At 44.2% G+C, this 23,474-nt stretch overlaps 1 protein-coding gene across 2 annotated transcripts; it reads left to right on the top strand.

Moving 5' to 3' along the window:
• The first annotated feature begins 4,997 nt into the window (after window positions 1–4,997).
• On the top strand, window positions 4,998–19,438 carry LOC138769840 (uncharacterized). Of its 2 annotated transcripts, none has more exons than XM_069948536.1 (7): window positions 4,998–5,084; window positions 5,270–5,623; window positions 9,866–9,991; window positions 12,082–12,279; window positions 13,570–13,646; window positions 14,895–14,927; window positions 19,064–19,438. In XM_069948536.1, the coding sequence occupies exons 2-7, from the start codon at window positions 5,305–5,307 to the stop codon at window positions 19,109–19,111; spliced, it is 801 nt and encodes a 266-aa protein (XP_069804637.1). In that variant the 5' UTR covers window positions 4,998–5,084; window positions 5,270–5,304; the 3' UTR covers window positions 19,112–19,438. The 2 variants fall into 2 exon arrangements, with proteins under 2 accessions (XP_069804637.1, XP_069804638.1); XM_069948537.1 differs by having other exon boundaries at window positions 5,071–5,123.
• The last annotated feature ends 4,036 nt before the right edge of the window (window positions 19,439–23,474 follow it).

Here is a 23,474-nt window from a genome sequence, read left to right as displayed (position 1 = left end):
AGCTTCCGTTTTTTACCTCCAAGTGGTCGAATAGATGTTTTTCAATAATCGAATACTTGTTCCCATAGACTTTAATGGGATCGAATATTCGATCGATACTATGTGAAGCATGTGGGGTATGTGAATCTTGGATTCTAAACTTCTGAAGTCTGTTTTATGGTCTATATTATGTCATGGCCGCCACTGCACTGCTTCCCAGATGTCACTTCAGCTCCGCAGGGCACCTTACTTCTCCACAGTCCTGTCTGGTCTCCTCTGTGCCAGTGCGCATGTGCGCGTACCTGCTCACGTTGATTTAAAGGGACAGGTCGTGCCTAAATGTAAATTGCACCAATCACCTCCCCTATAAATAAACACCTATCCTGACATTCAATGTTGAAGCCTCTGCCTGCTTCCATAGTGTGTGGTCCCAGCTCTCCGTGATTCCTGCTCGTGGTTTCTGCCCACTGTGGGTCCAGCCATGAGTCCTGCCACCTGTGGTTCCAGCCATGAGTCTTGCCGCCTGTGGTTCCAGCCATGAGTCCTGCCACCTGTGGTTCCAGCCATGAGTCCTGCCGCCTGTGGTTCCAGCCATGAGTCCTGCCGCCTGTGGTTCCAGCCATGAGTCCTGCCGCCTGTGGTTCCAGCCATGAGTCCTGCCGCCTGTGGTTCCATCCATGAGTCCTGCCGCCTGTGGGTCCAGCCATGAGTCCTGCCGCCTGTGGTTCCAGCCATGAGTCCTGCCGCCTGTGGTTCCAGCCATGAGTCCTGCCGCCTGTGGTTCCAGCCATGAGTCCTGCCGCCTGTGGTTCCAGCCATGAGTCCTGCCGCCTGTGGTTCCAGCCACGAGTTCTTCTGTGTCCCAACCTGCTTGCCTACCTGTCTCCAGCTGAACCTCACCCGCTTCCCTTAGCAAACCAAGCCAGGGATAGCGTCCTGGCAGTCGCCTGCCACAGCAAGTCCATTCTGCCTTGCTGTGGGCACTGGTGAAGACTCCACTCCCTGGTGTGGCTTACGCCATCACTAGCTGTAGTACAGCGGATCCACGACTCCAGTCATGACATATTACCATAGAAGTTTTACTGATTTTTTTTAGTAGTACTTTAGCTTCTTAAAGTTTGGTTTTGGCAGGTTCACAAATTTTTGACTGGAAACTTGAGTTCCTTCGAATCGAACGTTAAACCTTTAGCTGTTTTGGTGCAGTTCAGCTGTTCGCCCTTCTTTACTTACCTGTCCACGCTCCCACGGTGTTCTTGGTCTCTGGTTTCCTTTTTCCACCGCAGCCAAAATCCCAATCAGCCAATCACTGACTGAGGGATAGCCACGACCGGTGATTGGCTGAGCAGGCTGTCTCTCTCCCAATCACTGGTCGCAGAGCTGTCACTTCCCCAAATTATATCCCACCCCTTGATGGTTGTCATTGTTGTAAGATAACCATTGTTATTCTTTTAAAGTATTTATATTTGTATGGAGGCAAAGAACAAAGTAGATGTCAACAAATATAAGCTTAAGAAGTCTATAGGATACGTTCACACAGTGTATATAATTTTTTAGTCAGGCAGCACATTTAGTGGGTGAAAACAACATGACGTCTTCATTGCTCAACTAGACTTACATAAGGGGGTGCGGCGGCTTGTCTGGCACATGCAACTTCCTTATCTATGGTAGATCTACAGAAGAGTCACACATCGGTCCGTCATCAGCAATGAGGGGATTTATTATAACAGGTAAGATTTCTATCCCATACATACAATCCCACATTTATATCTTATCAGTGATAAGTAGTAAGAGTCTGTTCTGCCATTAGCTATGTATCTTTCCTATCTACTGTACCTATCTACAAGCCCTGCACATGCTGATAATGTATTGTGAGTGCTCTATGACAGAACATACATGTATACATGTCTATAGTTTGTCTTATTATTTAACTAAAAGTGGCCATATCTGGCTTCAGCAGACTGTATGCGGTGTATGGGGGCCTGGGTAATATGTTTGGGGGGCATGTATGATGTATATGATGAGTACAGGGTACATAGTAGTCTGAAGAGGTGAGTACAAGGAGTCTACACACTGCACTAAATCATTGGGGACTTTTACCATTAGCATTTTATTGATGTAAGGCTACCAGGGACAGGGTCATCTTATACACTGTGTGCATTGGACGTCCATCATTCCATATCAATCTATTGAAATCTATTATTCTATTATTATATAGAGATATTCTTTTATTGGAGTGAGGTTTGTTTGCATTTTTTGGGCATTAAAAGATGATTTGTCCAGGTTGCATTTTTCTATGAACCCAACCGTTCCAATCACTCTGAACGAAAGCCATATATCCACTATTTGCAAAGAACCCCTACTTTAGCAAACTGAGAGGTCCTAATCGGTGGCCACAATCCTTGCATGTTTGTCAATATACTTTTATGTAGCCTTTATATACAGTCCTGGGAGGAGGGAGGGGGGATTTATGAAGACCGGCATACTCATACGCTGGTCTTAAATTAGGCCCTGCCCCCTTTTCCTCAACCGGATTTACTAAGAGGGGAATGCCTAAATCACGTGCACGCGTAAATCATGATAAAAGAAGCACAGGAGGAGGCCATACCTCCTCCCTGCATGCTCCCTCCCCCCAGCCCCCCTGCCCACCAATCAGGCCAGTGGGGAATACAGCAGGAGTACGCTGGGTCTGGGGCGAATCTGCATCTTCTCCCTGGCATACACCCCCTCCTGGACTTTTCATAAATATCCCCCCTAGTGTCATCAAAATGCTGATTAACAGTAATTGAATGTTCCAGGTCAAGAAAAGTTGAGCTATGACTCAGTATAAGCCTAAAATAGCTCAGTTAAGAGGAAGATGATAGGTGAGGGTGGAAATAGAGAAGAGTTCTCTATAAGATATTCTCACTTCTTGATTTCCTCATCCATAGTCTTGACTAGCTGCATTTCATCCCAGAGCTGTAATGGATCTGTTCATCTTTGGTCCCCACAGCAGCTATTATGCTGGTTACCCCCCCATGTCCTCAGCATATGTCGGGTAATAGAATCCTGGTTACTCTAACTCTAACATATTTCTAATAGATAAAAAGATAAAATCTAAGGCTCCGTTCACACTATGGAATCAGCGCTGATATTCCGTGCAGAAACCCCCCACGCGGACTCACCCCCGCGCCTCCACTCTACGCACCTCTCTGCTCAAAGAATTGACATGTCAATTATTTAAGCGGAGAGGTGTGGAGAGCGGAGGTGTGTGAGCCCTCCCATTCAAACACATTGAAGGCAGGAATCGGCGCAGAGTCTGCGCAGGGGGTTTCTGCATGGAATCTCAGCGCCGATTCTGTAGTGTGAACGGAGCCTTAGGCTACAAAGGTCTCAATAGCTACAGCTTAGGAGAGGCTGTTAGTGTTAAGCTTCTGATTTGGTAGTCCACAATGCATGGAGTAAGCGCCATCTTGAATGTAATGATATATAGAGCCCCTTTAGCAGAAATCACTTCCACCAATGCATCAAACTTTTTCTGGAGCTTCAAAGAAGATTTACCCAATGCTTAGAAGTAGTTCTGGATCATTCCCCCAGGATGTATGCCATGCAGAGGCAAACATTGGTACTTTTTATTGGAGGTAGGTTTCCTACACACAGAGGTTGTAAAAAAATAACAAGAATATTCCTATATTTAAAGGGCTGACATAACTGCAATTTCCAGTACCTCCCCCCCAAAAAAATAAATAAATAAAATAAAATAAAATAAAAAGGTGTTTTGGTTTTCTAAAAGACTAGAAAATAAAAAAAACATTGTGATACACAAAATATAATCTCTACTGTGAAGCATGTTATAGAGGGCATCATGATTTAGGGCTGCTTTTCTAGACGCTTTGCGATCAATGAAGGTGCAATGGATTCAAAGATGTATGAAATAATTGACAGCAGACTATTAGAGCAGCAGTCCATGACCTCAGTGCTGTGCAAATCTTACAGTCAGAAAATAGGAACAGACGAGAGCAAGATAAGTTTTAGTATCTGACTCTACTCACTAGAAGAAAATTCACATGACACATCCCCTTTAACTAAAATCGTGGCTTTTAAAATTAAATGAAAGTGCAAAGTAAGGTAGGTGTGGTCTTATGGTTAGATGATACATTCAACTCTTCTACATCTGTATATTATAACAATGATAAGACGGAACCTAGAATAATAATAATAATAATAATAATAATAATAATAATAATAATAAAACTATTAAATTTATAAATTATGATAGAAAAAACTGGATGGTAAGTGGATAATTTTGTCTCTAAGTTTTTTGTTTGCTTTGTACATTGGACGTATGTCTCAGGAAATGCATTTGGCTAATAAATGCCGAATGTGTTCACACATCTCCAATGACGCAACTGCAAAAATTGTGTTTTTCTAGTGTATTTCGGTAGCCTCAGCAGGCCCCTCAGCCATCCATCATCTACACACTATGCACAATCTCTTGAGACACCACTAACATACACAAATATACATTACTGACTGACACACACTTACTGACTGACAGACACTAACTGACTGACACACTTACTGACCGACACACATTACTGACTGAAACGCACTTACTGACTGACACACATTTACTGACTGACACACATTACTGACACAGTAGACCACCGCTATCTCCTATAGGCTGCCCAAATGATCTAGCGATCACCCAGGCAGCCAACACCCCACTCCCCCACAGCCCCCCCTGCACTTACCTGTGTGTATAATAGTGCCGGAAGTGAGCGGGAAGCAAGGAGCAAGCAAGCGCTGACAGCACTCGTTTTCTCCTCTGCATTGCCCCGTGTAATAGGGGCTTTACTGACTGACACACACACAGAACTTACAGCTCAGTCTACTTCCTCTCTGTCCATCTGCTCTCCACTCTGTAATTACTGTAGGTTGAGGACCTTCCAATCATGTGATCAGGTCCTTCACCCCTCTCTCTCTGCAGGACGCTCACAGGTTCTGCTCCGTCTCCTGAAGTTCAGCCCGCTCACTCTGCACTACAGTGAGGAGGCTGAAGATCAGAACATCGGGCCCTTTTCTCTCTCTGGGTCCCTAGAAGCACTGGGGCCCCGGCACTTGACCAGGTAAGGCCTGTGCTGACGCCGGCCTGGTTGCTATAGGAGGTACTGTATGTGTCCACCTTATACATCTGACATATACTGCAAATGCTGTCTCATATAATTGTTTTATTTTTAAATAAAAATGTTTGATCTGTTGTAAAAGAAATAAAAAAAATATATAAAGGTGTTAATTATCATTTATTTTTTAGTTGTCGTCGTCCTGACAGTGGATGTGACCAGTGGAATGGGCAGTATCCAGCTGATCCCTCAGTATCCGGTTATCAATGGATCCGTCACCTTGAGTCTTACTGGGATTACTGAGGACATTAAGGATGTCACCTGGTATAAAGGACCAAATGCAAGTTCTCAGTATCAGATCCTGACATATTTTCCTGGTAATTTCCATTTAGTTCCCGGACCGCTGTATAATCCTAAAATCACAGTGCTCAATAGCAGATTATTACAGATCAAAGATCTTCTCATCACAGATGGGGGCGATTATATACTCAGGATAGACACAGTGACATCAGCCCAGGACATGAATGTGACCCTGACTGTCTATGGTGAGTACCACTTCCCATCTTTCCATATTTTACAGACAAAATAAAAAAAAAATAAATAAAAAAAAATTAAATATATAAATATATATTTTTTTATTTTCATCTACGACTCTTTCTCTTGCTTCTGATCTTTCTCCCCGTAACCTTTGACTGTGTCCCCTTGTTCAGTTTCATACTAAAAACACCTAATTCCTAAATCTTATTAACAGTAGCTTCACACATACCGGATTTACAGCGGATTTCAAAGTGTGATTTGCAGCAAAATCAGCTGTAAACTTCAATGGGGTTACATACCCGTCCCCCGTCGGTCCCCATCAGCCAATCAGTGCACGGCAGCACTGATTGGCTGAGCGGAACCGACGGGAGTCTAACATGCAGCTGCGGCGCTGAGCAGGTAATGTATGCTGCGGGCTCAGGGCTGCAGGGGGGGGGGGGAGTTAAAGGGGCCGGGTTACATGCTCGCAGCGGAATGAAAATTCTGCTGTGGGTATGTAACGCCATTGAACTTCACAGTACAAGGATTCGCAGCTGATTTTGCTGCAAACTCGCTACGTGAAATCCGCTGCGAATCCGGTACGTCTGAAGCTACCATTAATAAGATTCAGGAATGAAGTGTTTTTAGTATGAAACTGAACAAGGGGACACAGTCAAAGGTTACAGGTGTAAAAAAAAACATAAAATTTTTTTTATTAATAAAAAATCCCCTCCACTAATAAAAGTCTGAATCACCCCCCCCCTTCTCCCATTTTATAAATAAAAATAAATAAGCATGTTTCACCACATGCATAATCACCTCAACTATTAATTCATCCCATTCCTGATCTCGCAGGTGAACGGCATTAGCGAAAAAGAATTTCAAAGTGCAAAATTGCACCTTTTTGGTTTCATCAAAATCAGAAAAATAGTGATAAAAATGAACAAAAAGTCGCATATACGCAAACAAGGTACCGATAGAAAGTACGGATCATGTCTCAAAAGATGACTCCTCACACAGCCCCATAGACCAAAAAATAAAAGCGTTATAAGCCTGGTAATAGAGCAGTTTAAAGTAATTTTTTTTTAAAGGTTTTAATTTTCTATAAGCCATCAAATAAAATGAAAGTTACACAGGTTACATATCGTTGTAATTGTACCAAATTGAGGAACATATATAACATGTCAGTTTTTCCATAGGGTGAACGCAAAGTACAACTAGAGGCACAAAAAGTAAGGGCTCATCTGGGTCTCTAGGTGGAAAAATGCACACGCTATGGCCTTATATAAGTGAAAATTGGCCGGGTCTTCTAAGGTATAAAGCTGTCAGAAATCACTCCCACTAAATCCTTCTCCTCTGCAGTCTTTTCTAACACATATACTTGGATAAAGGATTCCTTATTCCTAAGTGCATTATTTTACATTTCTGAGTTAAAAGTCTGAGGACACTCTTTTATTTTAGAAATAAAAAGGGAAAAGGACATATCTGAATATTCCAGCAGGTTATGAGTGAGGGGGGCTATCTTTTATGTCCTGAACATGGCTGCCTTCTCAACAGCTGCCATATTGGATCAGAGGCAAGACTTTTCAGTATATTAAAGAAGACCAAAATTGTCTCAGAAATTGATTACAGCAATCAGATTTGCAATATTTCTTGTGGTTCAAAAGTTATCAACAAAGAAACCTGCAACAGCAACCAAAATTCCCAATGACGCACGGCTATTTGATATTTTCAATGTGTTGTCCCTGGTGCTAAACACAGAGCAGAAGGAAACCTTCTTGAAATTTTCTGGTACAGAAATTCAAGCAGCTCGGCATTAATGGCTTGTCACCATCCATCGTTCTCTTTATCACATTCCATTGGTTTTTAATAGGGTTTAGTTGTGGAGATTAGGCTGGTCATAACAGGGTCTTAATCTAGTGGTCCTTCATCCACACCTTCACTGACCTGTCTGAGTGACATGGGGCAAAAAAAAACTAATTGACAGAGTTGGGGAACATTTTCTTTTGAGATAACTCTGTATGTGACTTAATTCATGGGACCTTCACAAAGACTAAGTTGCCTGATTTCAACCTTGCTGCAACATTTAGCTCAATCAGATAAGGAAATTATAAAATCTTATACAGACAAATCCGTATGGTCTTTGGTGAGCTTCAAAAGGACGCTAGTTGACCTCAGGGAGATCAACCAAAACACCTCAGAGACACCATCACTTGTCTCGACGTCAGTGTATTCTAGAACATTGCCCCCTGGGAAATCAAATATGCAAAATAACACAGCAGAGACATATTCTTTTGCATATTTGATTTCCCAGGGGGCAATGTTCTAGAATACACTGACGTCGAGAAACGTGATGGTGTCTCTGCAGTGTTTTGGTTGATCTCCCTGAGGTCAACCAGCGTCCTTTTGCATGCACTTACTAGTCATTGCTCCCACTAGCCAGAATCCTACTCCACACTGATGAGGGGCAAATACCCCGAAACAGCTGTCCGTGGATGGATACCTTGCTTGGGTGGTTTTCTTGATTGCAGACATTTCTTGGCTTGGTTGTTCCTTCCCGGAGGAAGGTCTGGCTAGTTCACTGAAGTCGAGACATGTGATGGTGTCTCTGCAGTGTTCTTTTGCATATTTGGTGAGCTTCAGTCTGGCTCATTTTTGCTTCTCATTGATAAAGGGCAGTTTTCTATCTTCATCCTTCAGCCCTGTCTCTAGAAGCCTGTCCGAAACTGTCCTAACCATGCAGTTCACCTCAGCTCCCATATGCCATTCTTTTTATAGGTCACTTGATGTCATCATACAGTTGGTAAAGGAGAAGTCCAACGCAAGGGACAAAAAGTAGACAGGCAGGGGAGTGGGGGGAAGTAACAAACCACGTTACCTTACCCATCCTCATGTCTTGTAGTGCCGCTTCGGGGTCCTGTTCTCAGCAGCCAGTGACCTGAAGTTCTGCTAGCTGCAACATCACATACCTGGAGTGATTGCCAATCAGTGACTGGCTGAGCCGGCAATCGCTCAGCTGGACCATGACGTTGCAGCTAGCAGAGCCTGGTAAGTGACATACCTGGTGTACAGCTGCAGATGATATCTGGCAGCGGTGTGTGGGACCCAGGAGAGGTGCAATGGAGGCAGGTAAGTTTACTTGTTTATTATTTTCTCATCACCCCCGGCCTGCCTTCTGCTCGTTTAAATGAGATTCAATTAAGATGGCAGCCATCGCGGTTAGTAGGGAGTGGTTTCCCGCTTCTGCCAGCCTATAACTTTGTTGTCCACATTGTTTGCTGCTTGACCCTGTTCTTATGATCGCTGAATTTCAAGGGTGAAGCAACAAGACGTCCATGGTATTCCCCTAGCAGTAGAGCAAGAATTGAAGACTTCTTTTCCTTACTCTTCCTCACTTTTTTGACACAACCTCTAGTTACTATTGTAATACACTTGGGGTATTACTAGCACTGCTCTTGCCATCCAGTTGGTTCTATAACAAAAGAAAAGTGATGACAGCGATGACAGCAGCTCCTCGATAAGTAGAATGAACTGTGCTTCTCATGGAATTCAACAAACACTGAAATGGAATGGTTATAACATGCTGAGTGGCCTCTTAAAGGACAACTAATAGCAGGTTAGAAGATTATAACCTGCTTCTATGAACCTATGAGGCCGGGGACAATGAGAATAAAGGTAGTTAAATCCTTTAAGTGTACCTGTCTTTATAACTTTCAAAGTTTAAATGAACAGTATATGTGATATAAAGAAAGTTTGCAATAAACATTCTTTATATATATATATATATATATATATGGTTTTTTTTAGTCATGCGGTAAAACAAAGGTGTACTTACCAGAAATCCAGGTCCAATCTTCTGACGCTTTTTAGTCTTGTACTTGTTGAAAAAAAGAGACTAAACACATGAAGTCCTGGCCAGTACAGAGAGTCACGCCTCAATGTGTCCATCAATCACATGACTGCCTTCTCTGGGACCTGGGAAACACTGGACTTCCTGTAGTTAGACTCTTTGAAGGAAAAAAAAAAAAAAAGAGCCAGAACACAGGAAGTGCCGTGTTTTTCATGATTAAAAAAAAAAGAATGTAAATTGTAAACTTGCTTTATATCACATTCCCCTGCTGATTTAGGTTTAGATATATGTAAATTAGGTGCCACTGGGGGCAAGACTTTGCTATATAGAGAACAGTGATTCCCATTTCTATTTGTAATAGATGCTATATATTTTTATCGTACATTTTATTTTTTTTCTTGCTTTTATTCTCTGTTTCTAGAATCCATATTTGATGATGCCTACAGAGCATTTATTATTGGACTTGTCTCTGCCACGTTCTTTGGAGTTGTAATTATTGTAAATGCCTGCCTATACTGGAAATGTGCGACCAAGAGGAGAAAAAGTGGTAAGAGACAACGCTGACATGTTTACTAACAATGGATGATTGCAAAGTCATCACCAAGATTTATGTCCTTTACAAGAAATTGGAACACATGCGCCTAAAGTACACGCCATTTTGCTTTTGGTACACAGCCATGTAATAGTAATATTATACTACCCATTTAGTTTGTTTGTTTTTTTAACATCATTTAGTCGTTCCTGAAATTCCTGAAATCTTTCCTTAAGGTTACAAACCCACTTGCCGGATCTGCAGCGAGTCTCCATGCTGCGTTTTTGCAGCGAGACTCGCTGCAGATCCCGGCCCTATACTTTCAATAGCAGAGAAACTCGCTGCAGGGATGTACATCCCTGCTGCGATTTTGTCTGCAGCCCGCCCCATTAACCCCCCGGCCGCCGGACATTATACATTACCGGGTCCCCGTTCCTGCTTGCTTCGGGGCTCCCGGTGTCTTCACGGCCCGCCCGGCCAATCAGTGCGCTGCGGCGGGGCAGCGCACTGATTGGCCGGGCGGAACGTGCCGGGAGCCGCTGAAGCAAGCAGGAGCCGGGATCAGGTAATGTATATCGCCCCCAGCCCCCGGCCGCACGATCGCCCCCAGCCCCGCAGCCCCCGACCGCACGATCGCCCGCAGCCCCCGGCCGCACGATCGCCCCCAGCCCTGCAGCCCCCGACCTCACGATCGCCCCCAGCATCGCAGCCCCCGGCCGCACGATCGCCCCCAGCGGGCGATCGTGCAGCCGGGGGCTGCGGGGCTGGGGGCTGCTGAGCTGCGGGCGATCGTGCGGCCGGGGGCTGCGGGGCTGGGGGCGATCGTGCGGCCGGGGGCTGCGGGGCGATTGGGGCTGCAGGGGGGCGGGCAGGATATACATTACCAGGTCCCCGCTCCTGCTTGCTTCGGCGGCTCCCGGCACGTTCAGCCCGGCCAATCAGTGCGCTGCCCCGCCGCAGCGCACTTATTGGCCGGGCGGGCCGTGAATACACCGGGAGCCCCGAAGCAAGCAGGAACGGGGACCCGGTAATGTATAATGTCCGGCGGCCGGGGGGTTAATGGGGCGGGCTGCAGACAAAATCGCAGTAGGGATGTACATCCCTGCTGCGAGTTTCTCTGCTATTGAAAGTATAGGGCTGGGATCTGCAGCGAGTCTCGCTGCAAAAACGCAGCAAGGAGACTCGCTGCAGATCCGGCAAGTGGGTTTGTAACCTTAGTCAGGTCATGTGATCTCTTGGCGACCCCCTGAAAAATACATGTCTTTCTGTCCTCATCATCTCTGCCAGACCTTCTACATAGCTGCACAGACTGTTCCTCTCACACTCTCCACACAGAGCACCAAACACTCTCATTAACATATCAGTAGTAGAGATGAGCGAACCGGGTTCGGGTTCGAGTGCAGCCGAACCCGAACGATCGGCATTTGATTAGTGGTGGCTGCTGAACTTGGATAAAGCTCTAAGGCTATGTGGAAATCATGGATATAGTCATTGGCCGTATCCATGTTTTCCAGACAACCTTAGAGCTTTATCCAAGTTCAGCAGCCCCCGCTAATCAAATGCCGAAAGTTCGGGTTCGGATCGACTCGAATCTGAACCCGGTTCGCTCATCTCTAATCAGTAACAGTTAAGACTTCTTACTCACACCACACTGACATAATAAAGGTACAGTCCTAGTCCCCATCTCCTGCCTTAGGGCCCTATTCCACGGGACAATTACCGTTCAGATTATCGTTAAATCGTTCGAATCTAAACGATAATCGTTCGCTTGAATAGCAGTTAAAGATTAACGACCGAACGAGACCTGGACCTATTTTTATCGTTGCTCGTTCGCAAATCGTTTGCATTGAATAAGATGTTGTTCGGTCATTCGCAGTACTGAGGAACGCAATGGCAATGACAAGACGACCGCAAAAACGATCATAAGTAACGATTATCGTTCCATGTAAATGGGTGAACAATTTCAGGTCTTTTGCAATAGCGGCCGTTTGGATCGTTTTTCGTTAACGATTATGCGAACGATAATCGTCCCGTGGAATAGGGCCCTTATTATCTTCCAGCAGGTTAGTCCCACCGTAAATAATAAGGCATGTTTTTTCTTGCAGCGGAGAGTGTCCCATCCCATTCAATAAATGAAGGCTGTCCACATATCAAGTCACCGGGGGGATTATACGATTCCTTAATGTGGCGTATAGCCCTACTGATCCTTCCAATGACGACTAATTTGGTTCTCTCAGTCCCCAAAAGGTCAGAGAATATCTCAGCAGCAACTTTGGGAAGAACATCAGATGCTCAGCTTTCTGGTAAACCTCTATCTATCTATTCTTCCAACACCTTCTGATCCCCTAATCTTCTATATGAGTATCTGCAATCTTGGGCTATGTTCACACTACGTAAAACTTCGGCCGTAGTTCTCGCCGCAGAACTACGGCCGTAGTTTTGAGCAGTTGAACATAGCCTAATTTGTAATGGGATCCCGTCTGGAGCATACACATATCGTAGGCGCTCTGGCCGGGATCCCATTTGCCGCCGGAAAAAACTGACATGTCAGTTTCTGCGTCCGGAATTCAGTGAATTCCGGCCGCAGAAAGACCTGTCATTTCACACAATGAAGCGAGCGGCTCCGTCCGCTTGCTTCACTGTTTGCTATGGGAAGCTCTGATGCAGCGCGCTGATGCGCCCGCATCAGAGCTCTGCGGACGGAAAGATCATCCGGCCGCTACTTAAGTACCGGCCGAGATGATCCGGGGTCACGGAACGGCCGGTCTCTTACATAGTGTGAACATAGCCTTAAAATAGCTGGCATGTAGAGCCGAGTGTGTAGACATAGCCTCCGAGAAGGTAGCCAGCCCCGAGCTCACAGATTGCAGGGTTTCAGCCCTTTGGTTTCGCACATCTCAGACTTAATCATTTAATCATTATTCAGATTTAAACGATAATCGCTTCGTGTAATAGCAGACAACGATTAAACGACCAAGAGAAATCGTTGGTCGTTTGATAGAATTCGGACCTATTTTTATCGTTTGATCGTTCGCAAATCGTTCCCACATTCTTCGGTGTAATAGAAGTCATAGCTGAAACGTACGCAAGAACGATCATAAGTAACGATCATCATTCCGTGTAATTGGATCAGAACGTTTGCCATAGTGGTTGTTTTAGATCAGATATCGTTAATCGCTAGTCGTAAAAAAATCGCTTGGTGTAATAGTACCCTTAAGTCATCTCGAGTGTCAAGAGGTGTCATGGCCTCCAACGGCTACATTACTGACTCCCTATTCTTGTTTACAAGACACTTTAGCGGGGAATTCAGGCAACTCTATCTCCCTGCCACTATGTGAGAGGGGTTATAGTTAAAAAAAAAAAAAAAAAAAAAAAAAAAGTGGTATGGGAGGGAAATTTAGTTGGCTGAATTCCTTGCTAGAGTGTACATGGCAACAGGAAGACTGTCACAGGATTTACAGCAGACAGGACATTGGGAAAAGACAACAGAGCAGCTTACTCTGAAGCAAGAAAGTATGACAGACCCCAGAACAGTAATAATATACCATTATGTGCCAATATATCCTCATTTATTATGATTTCTATGATTACAGACTGCAAACACTGTGATTCACCCCCGGAATTATTGGAGAGTATCCAGGAAAACCTTCCCGACTATGAAAACGTGAGGGTATGTGACAATGTCCTCTCTACTTCATACTGCCATGCTTTCATAGCAAAAGAACCAAATAAATTGTTAATTAAAAGTAGATAATGACTGGTTCTTCTGTTTTATTATCTTTTTTTTCTGATAGTATTTTTTATTATATTTTCTGTACATTTTATGGGGTGGTCAGTTTTCCTGAACATATGGTAAAGGGGTATTCCAGAGAAAAACATTTGTTTTAAATCAACTGGTTATACAGATAAATTACTTTTATTAAAAAAAAAAAAAAAAAAAACTCCAGCCTTCAAGTACTCCAGCTGCTGTATGTCCGGCAGGAAGTGTTGTATTCTTTCTAATCTGACACAGTGCTCTCTGCTGCCACCTCTGTCCATGTCAGGAACTGTCCAGAGCAGGAGAGATTTTCTATGAGGACTTGCTGCTGCTCTGGGCAGTTCCTGACATGGACAGAGATGGCAGCAGAGAGCACTGTGTCAGGAAAGAATACATCACTTCCTGCAGGGCATGCAGCGGCTGATAAGTATGATTGTTTTTTTTTTTTTTGTTTGTTTTTTTCAGTAGAAACTATTGACAGATCTATATAACTTCCTGGCACCAGTTTATAAAAAAAAAAAATCTCCCCATTAGGGACACAGCCTATGCTTTATAACTCATTAATCTCTAAAGAATATTGTTTAGGGCATACTCTGTAAACTGGTTATAGGCCATTTAACATGAATATATAAATATATATGTATATATGTATATATATAAATATATGTATATAAATTGTTATGATAAAAACTTAGGTCATGTTACTTCCTGTATAGTCCAGCGCTTCTCAACCATTTTGTACTGGGGCCTCACCTAATAAAAGGTACCTCAGCCTCACCAGACTGACCAAGAGGATGCCGGGGCTTCACCATCTATGGTGGATGTCCATTCAAAAATAAAAACTATTTCTCGGTCTACGCTTCATTTATCTCCTAAACTCTATATAACATTAACATAGGAACAAAATGAGTCTATAATGTTCCTAAACAAGGGATTGTTGCAGTCTGGGTAAAGATTGTGCAGATTATAATTTTTTTTTGTGAAAACTGCCTCCCCTGCTGTGCCTCACCAGCAACTAGGGGGCGCCTCACAGTTTGTGAACCACTCGTATAGTCCATTTAGTCATTATTTATTATTATTATTATTATTATTATTATATATTTTTTTTTATTATCCCAGCAATATAATCTGGATATAATTTACTTTTGTATACTTTTGCAGCCCATCCAACCAACAGAGGAATCGTCTTATATGGTGAGTAGTAGACGAGCTTAAGCCTCCAGCTTCAGGCTATGTTCACACTTCGTAAAAGTATGGCCATTGTTGCCATTGGCCGTACTTTGTACAGAGTGGAACACTGCCTATTCATCTATGGGATCCCGGTTGGAGGCAGGGGCGGAACTACCGCCGTAGCAGCCGTAGCGGCTGCTACGGGGCCCCTAACATCAGGGGGCCCGTGGCCTCGGCCCCCCGAAGATGACCGCTTGCAACACCCGGCGGCCGAGCGGGCCTCCCGGGTGTTCAGTGTTCTGACTGACAGCGCGAGAAGCCATAGGCTTCCCGCCCTGTCAATCATTCTTGTGACCGCAAGCAAGCATTCCGCTTGCGATCACAAGAGTGTCCCACCCAATGAGCAGCTCTTTGGTGAAGTCCTGGCAGCGTCATCGCTGAGCACTCAGTGTGCGCCGCCGCGGCTGGGACTTTCGGTACTAAGAACACAAACCGGAAGTCCCAGCCGCCGCGGCGCACACTGAGCGCTCAGCGATGACGCTGCCAGGACTTCACCAGAGGGCTGCTCATCGGGCGGAGGCAGAGAGAAGAGGAGACCGGCGACCGACGGGGGAGCGTGGGGTTAGGTGAGTTATGTGTTTGTTTGTTTTTTTAATCAGAGGAGCAACACTGCGGGCTATGTGGGGAAGGGGATGCACAATACTGGGGGCTATGTGGGGAAGGGGATGCACAACACTGCGGGCTATGTGGGGAAGGGGATGCACAATACTGGGGGCTATGTGGGGAAGGGGATGCACAATACTGGGGGCTATGTGGGGAAGGGGATGCACAATACTGGGGGCTATGTGGGGAAGGGGATGCACAATACTGGGGGCTATGGGGGGAAGGGGATGCACAATACTGGGGGCTATGTGGGGAAGGGGATGCACAATACTGGGGGCTATGTGGGGAAGGGGATGCACAATACTGGGGGCTATGTGGGGAAGGGGATGCACAATACTGGGGGCTATGTGGGGAAGGGGATGCACAATACTGGGGGCTATGTGGGGAAGGGGATGCACAATACTGGGGGCTATGTGGGGAAGGGGATGCACAATACTGGGGGCTATGTGGGGATGGGGATGCACAATACTGGGGGCTAAGGATGGACAACACTGGGGGCTATATGGGGGATGGACAATACTGGGGGCTATATGGGGGATGCACAATACTGGGGGCTATATGGGGGATGCACAATACTGGGGGCTATATGGGGGGATGCACAATACTGGGGGCTATATGGGGGATGGGAATGCACAACACTGGGGGCTACCTATATGGGGGATGGACAACACTGGGGGCTACCTATATGCGGGACGGACAACACTGGGGGCTACCTATATGCGGGACGGGGATGGACAACACTGGGGGCTACCTTTATGGGGAATGTGGGCCATCTAAAAGGGGAACTACACAGATGGGCCATTTATGAAGGGGACTAGGGGGCATCTATAAGGGGAACTACACTGGGGGGGTTGACACAGAGGGGTCATCTAAGAGAACTACACAGAGGGGACCATATACTGTAGGGCAGGGATAGGGAACCTTGGCTCTCCAGCTATTGCAAAACTACAGCTTTATTTTTGACTGTCCATACATGATGGGAGTTGTAGTTTTGCAGAAGCTGGAGAGCAGAGATTCCCTACCTCTGATATAGGTGATGCACAGAGGGTGTCATCTACTATAAATGGATTACACAGAGGGGGATCTCTACTATAGTAGATGCACATGGGGCCATCTATATGGAGGACTGAACAAGGGGCAATCTATAAGCTGTCTACACAGAGCCTAATTTGTCTGTCTGGCAGATTCTGTGGATTCGTGGCTCGGAGTTCTTATAATGGCCCAGGACAGATGGAGAAGAAAATGAAAAGGAAACTACTCTAATGAAGGCGTCCCCTGTGAGTCACTTAATATAACTGCAGTGTAATTTATATGGTGTATAGAACCTGTGTAGAGCTGGGTGTGTTGATGGCATAGTGGTTGGTCGAGGAGGGGGGGGCCCCAATCAAAAGTTTGCTATGGGGCCCAGCCATTTCTAGTTACGCCCCTGGTTGGAGGGTATACACTTAGTATACGCTCCAGCCGGGATCCCATGCGGCGCCTCAAAGAACTGACATGTCAGTTTTCTGCGGCCGCAATTCAGTGAATTCTGGCCGCAGAAATACCTGTCAGTTCACACAATCAAGCGAGCGACTCCGGCCGCATGCTTTATTGTGTACTATGAGGGTTCTGATGCGGGCGCGCTGATGCGCCCTCATCAGAACACTGCGGCCGGAAAGATCATCCGGCCGGTACTTAAGTACCATCCAGGATGATCTTTGCAGAGACCGGCCGTTCCATGACCCGGCCAGGTCACAGAACGGCCGGTCTCTTAGTGTGAACATAGCCTTACTATGCATATTCAAGCAAAAGATAGATTTACGTAATTTGTTCTCTTAATCAATATTTTAACTACAGTGGTGCCTTGGATTACGAGTTTACAATAATTCGTTCCGGGACTGTGTTTGTAATCCAAATCACTCTTAAACCAAAGCAAATTTTCACATAAGAAATCACTGATATGCAGACAATTGGTTCCACACCCCAAAAATTCAGATTTTTTTATTTTGAATAACATGTAAAACAAATTAAACAAAATGGTTGAATATGTCATATTATAGGTTACTGTACAGTTTAGCAATCAATGTGTGGTGTATAGTATATAATAAGTGAATGAAAAAAACAGCAGCAGTTTGTAGATAAAGGTTGGAGCTGCTGATCTCCATAATGCGGTAGTGTAGTACAACAGGCTAGAAGGGTTGCTGTCAGAGGTCTGTGTGGTCACATGATTACAATGAGGAAAGGGTGTGTGTTCAGCAAGAACCTATCAGAAAGTGAGAATCACAGAGCTGTGCAGGAGGACAGTGAAGGAACCTTTCTATACAGCCTTGTGAATGTGCAGGCACATTATAGCAGCAGTGTGTATAGCTGAGTGTAAGTGCAGGCACATTATAGCAGCAGTGTGTATAGCTGAGTGTAAGTGCAGGCACATTATAGCAGCAGTGTGTATAACTGAATGTAAGTGCAGGCACATTATAACAGTAGTGTGTATAGCTGAGTGTAAGGGCAGGCACATTATAGCAGTAATGGAGAGGATGGAAAACACAAGGGCTTACAGAGACTGCAGGGAGCATGAAGGGATGAGCAGTACAGATGTGGGCACATACATGCAGCACTCACTGTCCGGAGAGAGAGTTATTACAGCTATGAAGAGATTACCTCCACAGTCCTGTCCCCTGATGCAAGCCCCAGCCTGAAGTGGATCTGCTATGATTTGGAAGGTGAGGGAGATTCCCTGGGTCAGAGTACACTGCTGTAGACCCCGCTATGCAGACCATGCCCCTCCCCTCTCCCCCTCCCACCCAGTACAGGGAGATCTTAAACTAAAGCAATGCTCTTACACCAAGTTACAATTTTGAAAACTGTGAGCTCTTCTTGCAAAGCGCTCTCAATCCAAGTTACTCTTAAACCAAGGTACCACTGTACTGTATATTCGTCCTGCATTCTTCTGTGATAACATAACTGTGTTATTAGGTCATTCTCCGTTCTAGGCCTCGTTCACACGTTGTAAGACAGCGGCCGTTCTGTGACATGAATGAACTTCATTTCTTTCTAATTAGAATGCAGGCACATTCAGTGTGCCCACATTCCTTTTAACCATAGGAGACAATGTAAAGTACGGCCGGAGCTAAACTTTACATTGTCTGTCCACTCAATTTTGTGTGGCCACTATTCAATGAATAGCAGCAACACAAAAATGACATTTCAGTTTTTAGTGCGGCCGGGATTTCATAGAACACAATGTCATTTGACACTTTCAATAAATAGTGTCCGGTTGTGTGAACAGATCCCTAAAATGTTTTCACTGATCAGTTTTCATCGAATAGGGTCTGGATTTTCAGATCCCCTGGCTCAATAACTGCAGTGGCATTTTTCCCAAAAATATCCATGTGTGAAACCAGCATTAGGGCCATTTACTCATCAATAAAGAGAAAACTCTTTATACTTTATGGCATGTTGTCATTTTTTTTTAATATTTTGTAGGAATCTTTAAATAATTTCTATGTTTTTCTTTGCAGGATTTGAAATTCACATCTGAGGACATATACACAGAACTGAGCCTATAAGAGACTGCTATCACTCTGCAGACAACACCTGGTGGTGCTGTGTTGTGGCTGTGACACCAGTTGGCACATGTCAAATAATTAATAAGTCAGTGGGGTGTCACCTGCATCAACCTGTGGGAGAAATCCGTCCCTTGTGAAGATAACATCAAGATGGTCTCAGAAGAAGCAACAAAGAACACAGTAGATTTCATTACTATACGCATTTTGATGGTTACATCCCTTCTTCCTCAGGTCTGTACATAATGGCATGATGAAACTAAACTAAATAAAGGCAGGAAAAGTGGGAACAAGTAATTAAACATTAAAACATTACAAGCTACTACACACCTAGCCAACACCGGCACACTGAAAGTAACACAAATTCTTTATAGCAACCTTAAAGGGGTATTCTAATCTCAACAACTATATTTAAAAAAGTAGGTTGTTAAAAGTTAAAGGGAACCTGTCACCACTGGATGCCCCCCCCCCCCCTCGAACCCACCCTACCCCTGGATACGGGCCCCCGTACTTAACCCATTCTGCTGGTCCCACTCCTGATGCTGGTCCTGCTGCAGAGATACAGCCCCCCGCTCATCTGCACTCTCATTATGCAAATGAGTGGATATGCGTCCAATGTACATAGAAAATCACTGCTCCAGAGATTTCTAACAGACATCGGACTTAACTCCGCTCAATAACATATTGAGCGCGCAAAATGAGCAGAAGGTCTTATCTCTGTGGTGGGACCGGCATCAGGAGTGGAACCAGCAGAATGGGTTAAGTACGGGGGCCCGTATCCAGGGGTAGGGTGGCTTCGAGGCACTGTCCAGGGGTGGCAGGTTCCCTTTAAAGCAAATGTATAATTTCCTAAATGATATATATATATATATATATATATATATATATATTTTTTTTTTTTTATTTTTTTTTTCCCTACCTTGTTGCCGCCGAGTCCACCTTCAGTGCATAGAGTGGGACGGTACACATGAAGAAACTGGAGCCAAGCGTGGGAACAGGGGCAACGTTTTGAAAAATGGGCCATGCCACTAGGATCTCTGAGCAAGCATTGACAAGATATTGACAAAAAAATAATTATAAAAAATTTGTACATTTGCTTTAAGAAACTTTGCAATCGGTTGTATATACCCTTTTTTATTAGCTGTGTTTCCCTGCTAGGCACTCTCAGTTGTCTGTTATGTTTACAGTTGTTCTCAAGGTTTCCGACCACCATTCCATGTTATCATGGCCAGGTTGATGACTCACTCTCTCACTGCTCTGAGAACAGTTTCCTTGCTCTGCCACTTTATCTGCAGTAATCCATGTTTGCACTGACAACTCCCAGGTACACGGAGCTGACAGGAAAGGACATTAGCATAGCAGAGCTATACACAGAATAGCAGAGCTGAACACAGAATAGCAGAGCTGAACACAGAATAGCAAAGTGCAGAGACGAGGAGCACAGTGCTGCTGGCCAGAACAGCCAATGACTGTGGAGGTGCCTGCCCTCCACCCAAAGCAGGAAGTTAAAACAGACCTGGCTCCAGGTGCCAGGAAAAGCTGGATCCTGTCCTGAGAAGTTCCTCAGGATTGGATCCAGCTTTTCCAGGCACCTGGAGGGAAGTGGCAGAGTTCAAGGGCAGTGGGGGGCTGCTTTTAACTATTTTCATGTCTGTAGGGGGTCTGTATCTTGCTATTGCGGTGAGCTGTTGCATTTTTCTGTGTTTTTGTGTTTACAATTTCAGCCATAGCAATGTGCTCCTGCCTAGTGTGAATAGTGTTCTAGGAGAGCTGACTAAAATTTTCTATTTTTCTGTGTTCCAGATGGGGGAGCGGCTGCCTCTACTTGGTCGTGCACTCCACCCATCTCACCCAGGTGGTGCAATTATTTTTGCAGGTATAAGACGGATCTTGCATGCCCAGAGCATAGCCGTATTATACGCCATGGAGAGGCCATAGTACAGTGTATAACTGCCCCGGTATGAGGTTACCTTATCGTGGTGGGGTGGTTTACACTGTTTGCAAATGGTAACCAAAAGCCTCATTATTTTTGTGGGAATTTTTTTAGCAGTTGGGGGGGCTGCTTTTAACTATTTTCATGTCTGTAGTGGGTCTGTATCTTGCCATTAGTGGTGAGCTGATGCATTTTGCTGTGTTTTTGTGTTTTCAATTTCAGCCATAGCAACGCGCTCCTGCCCAGTGTGAATGGTGTTCTAGGAGAGCTGACCAAATTTGTCTTTTTTTTTCTGTGTAACAAAGCAAAGTGCTGTAAATTCACTCACCTCTAGTGTAAACTAAAAAATTCAAATGCAAAAACTGCAGATTTTTTGTCAAATATATATATTAAAATTTTTTTTATAAAAAAGCAAACAAAAATTCCAATCTAAACTAAAATAGTACTAGTAGAATAGAGCAATTAAAAAAATGTTTTATTTTTGCAAGATTTCTTTTATTCATTTCCCCTATAAAATATTTTTTTTTCGCCATTTTTTAATTTCAGACTTTTTTGAAACTTAAAATCAGCCAAAACTAAAGAACATGCTTATTATCTTAACAGCAGTTGTTACAGAATAAGTCGCTCAGAAACTGTGAACATGGAATCAGATTAATGAATGAAGGAAGAGTCTAACTAGGTATAGAGTAAATTCTGACAATGGAATGTTCTGTAGCACATCAGTTTTGCCACTAGATGTCATAATGTGATTGAGGTCCACAGCATTGATAGTAAATAGCTTTGTAACGGAAAATAATCTTAAGGGTACAAACACACACAGCAGATACGCAGCAGATACGCAGCAGATACGCAGCAGATTTGATACTGTGTTCAGTTATTTAGATCTAATCTGCTGCGTATCTGCTGCGTATTGCAGCAGTAAATACGCAGCGTATAAGCCGTGTGTGTTTGTACCCTAAGGGTATAAACCCACACACCGTATGCACAGCAGATTTGTTGGTACAGATTTGATGCTGTGTTCAGTTACTTAGATCTAATCTGCTGCGAGTTTGCTGCGAGTTTGCTGCGTATCGCAGCAGTAAATACGCTGCATATACGGTGTGTGGGTTTATACCCTGAAGGTTTAACAACGAACCACAAAAGGGAAGTATTCCTCATACAGCATCAGAAATATCCGTCAGTGGTAACAAATACGAATGACTATGCATATTCATCAGTGACCACCAAGTAAGTATGAGAAATACTTTCAGTCTCCAGACAGTCTCTAAAACAAGTGCAGGATATATAAGGTTAAATGATATGAAGTCAACCTGGGGAGTCCTATGGAGAATCTTAAATTATGTTTCTATCAATTAAATCTAGTAGCAGCCACCTTTATTACTGTTTGACAGCATAATTACCAATCTTAAAGAAACTGAGGAGAGGAGAGTCCAGGAGAGGTTTTCTATGGGGCTTTGCTGCTGCCCTGGACAGTTCCTGACATAGACAGAGGTGGCAGCAGAGAGCTGGAGAAAGACGGCACTCTGTAATGGGGTGGAGCTCGTGGTAGAAAGCAGTCCCAACAGATAGTAAAAGGAATATCGCGGCACTCACCAAGTTCTTCGTGTTCTTTTTAGTAAAATGTCACATTATACAGGTACAAATAGGAGGACGCGGCATTTCGGCTCGTGGCCTTCATCAGCTGTACTTCCTATTTGTACCTATATAATGTGACACTTTAATGAAAAGAACAATAAGAACTTGGTGAGTGCCGGGATATTGCTAAATTAATTTGGGCATGCAAATGATTTTCTAGCAACTCCCTTGGCATTTGCCGACTAATGGCGTCTTCGATGTATTCTCTGCGATAGAAGTCCAGATAGCCTTCAATCCCGGCTCTGCGTCATGTGACCTAGGTAGACTCCAATGGAAATCTAGAGCGGGAAGAGGGGAATGCAGCAGCACAGTTGTCCCCCTTTTGTTCTATTGGTCGCTCAGGGTCTATCACTCTGTGATAAAAGTGAGTGATAAAAACTTTTGTTATGTCTCTCTCACAATCTTTTGTGTGTGCACTGTGTACATATTAGGTACAACCGAAAATACTCTAGAGTTCTAAAAGTTCTAAACATTTATATAACAATTTTTTTTTTTTTTTTAAGAAAATAGAAAAAAACAAAACACAGCAAAGTGCTCCCAAACCCTGTGGAGATATGTTGTTGGTATGTACATTATTTCCTGTATACAAACACTGCAGCCAATTCTGCACAAAGGTCACTTGAATGCACCAGTACCCTCTGTGGGCAGCTCTTTCTATTCTAAAACTCTGTGTATTCTTACATCTTTAAGTGTGAAAATAAAATGACTCATGAACTGAAGCTGTTTTCACACATTTAAAAAGACAATAGGTTTATGGTGTCCTATCTCAGGGTAGCATAAAGCATTGACAGAAAACCT

Source organism: Dendropsophus ebraccatus, chromosome 12 (genome assembly GCF_027789765.1).
Source record: "Dendropsophus ebraccatus isolate aDenEbr1 chromosome 12, aDenEbr1.pat, whole genome shotgun sequence".
Classification (NCBI taxonomy): Eukaryota; Metazoa; Chordata; class Amphibia; order Anura; family Hylidae; genus Dendropsophus; species Dendropsophus ebraccatus.
Note: the sequence above shows the minus strand (reverse complement) of the source record. Positions and strands in the feature narration are given on the sequence as shown.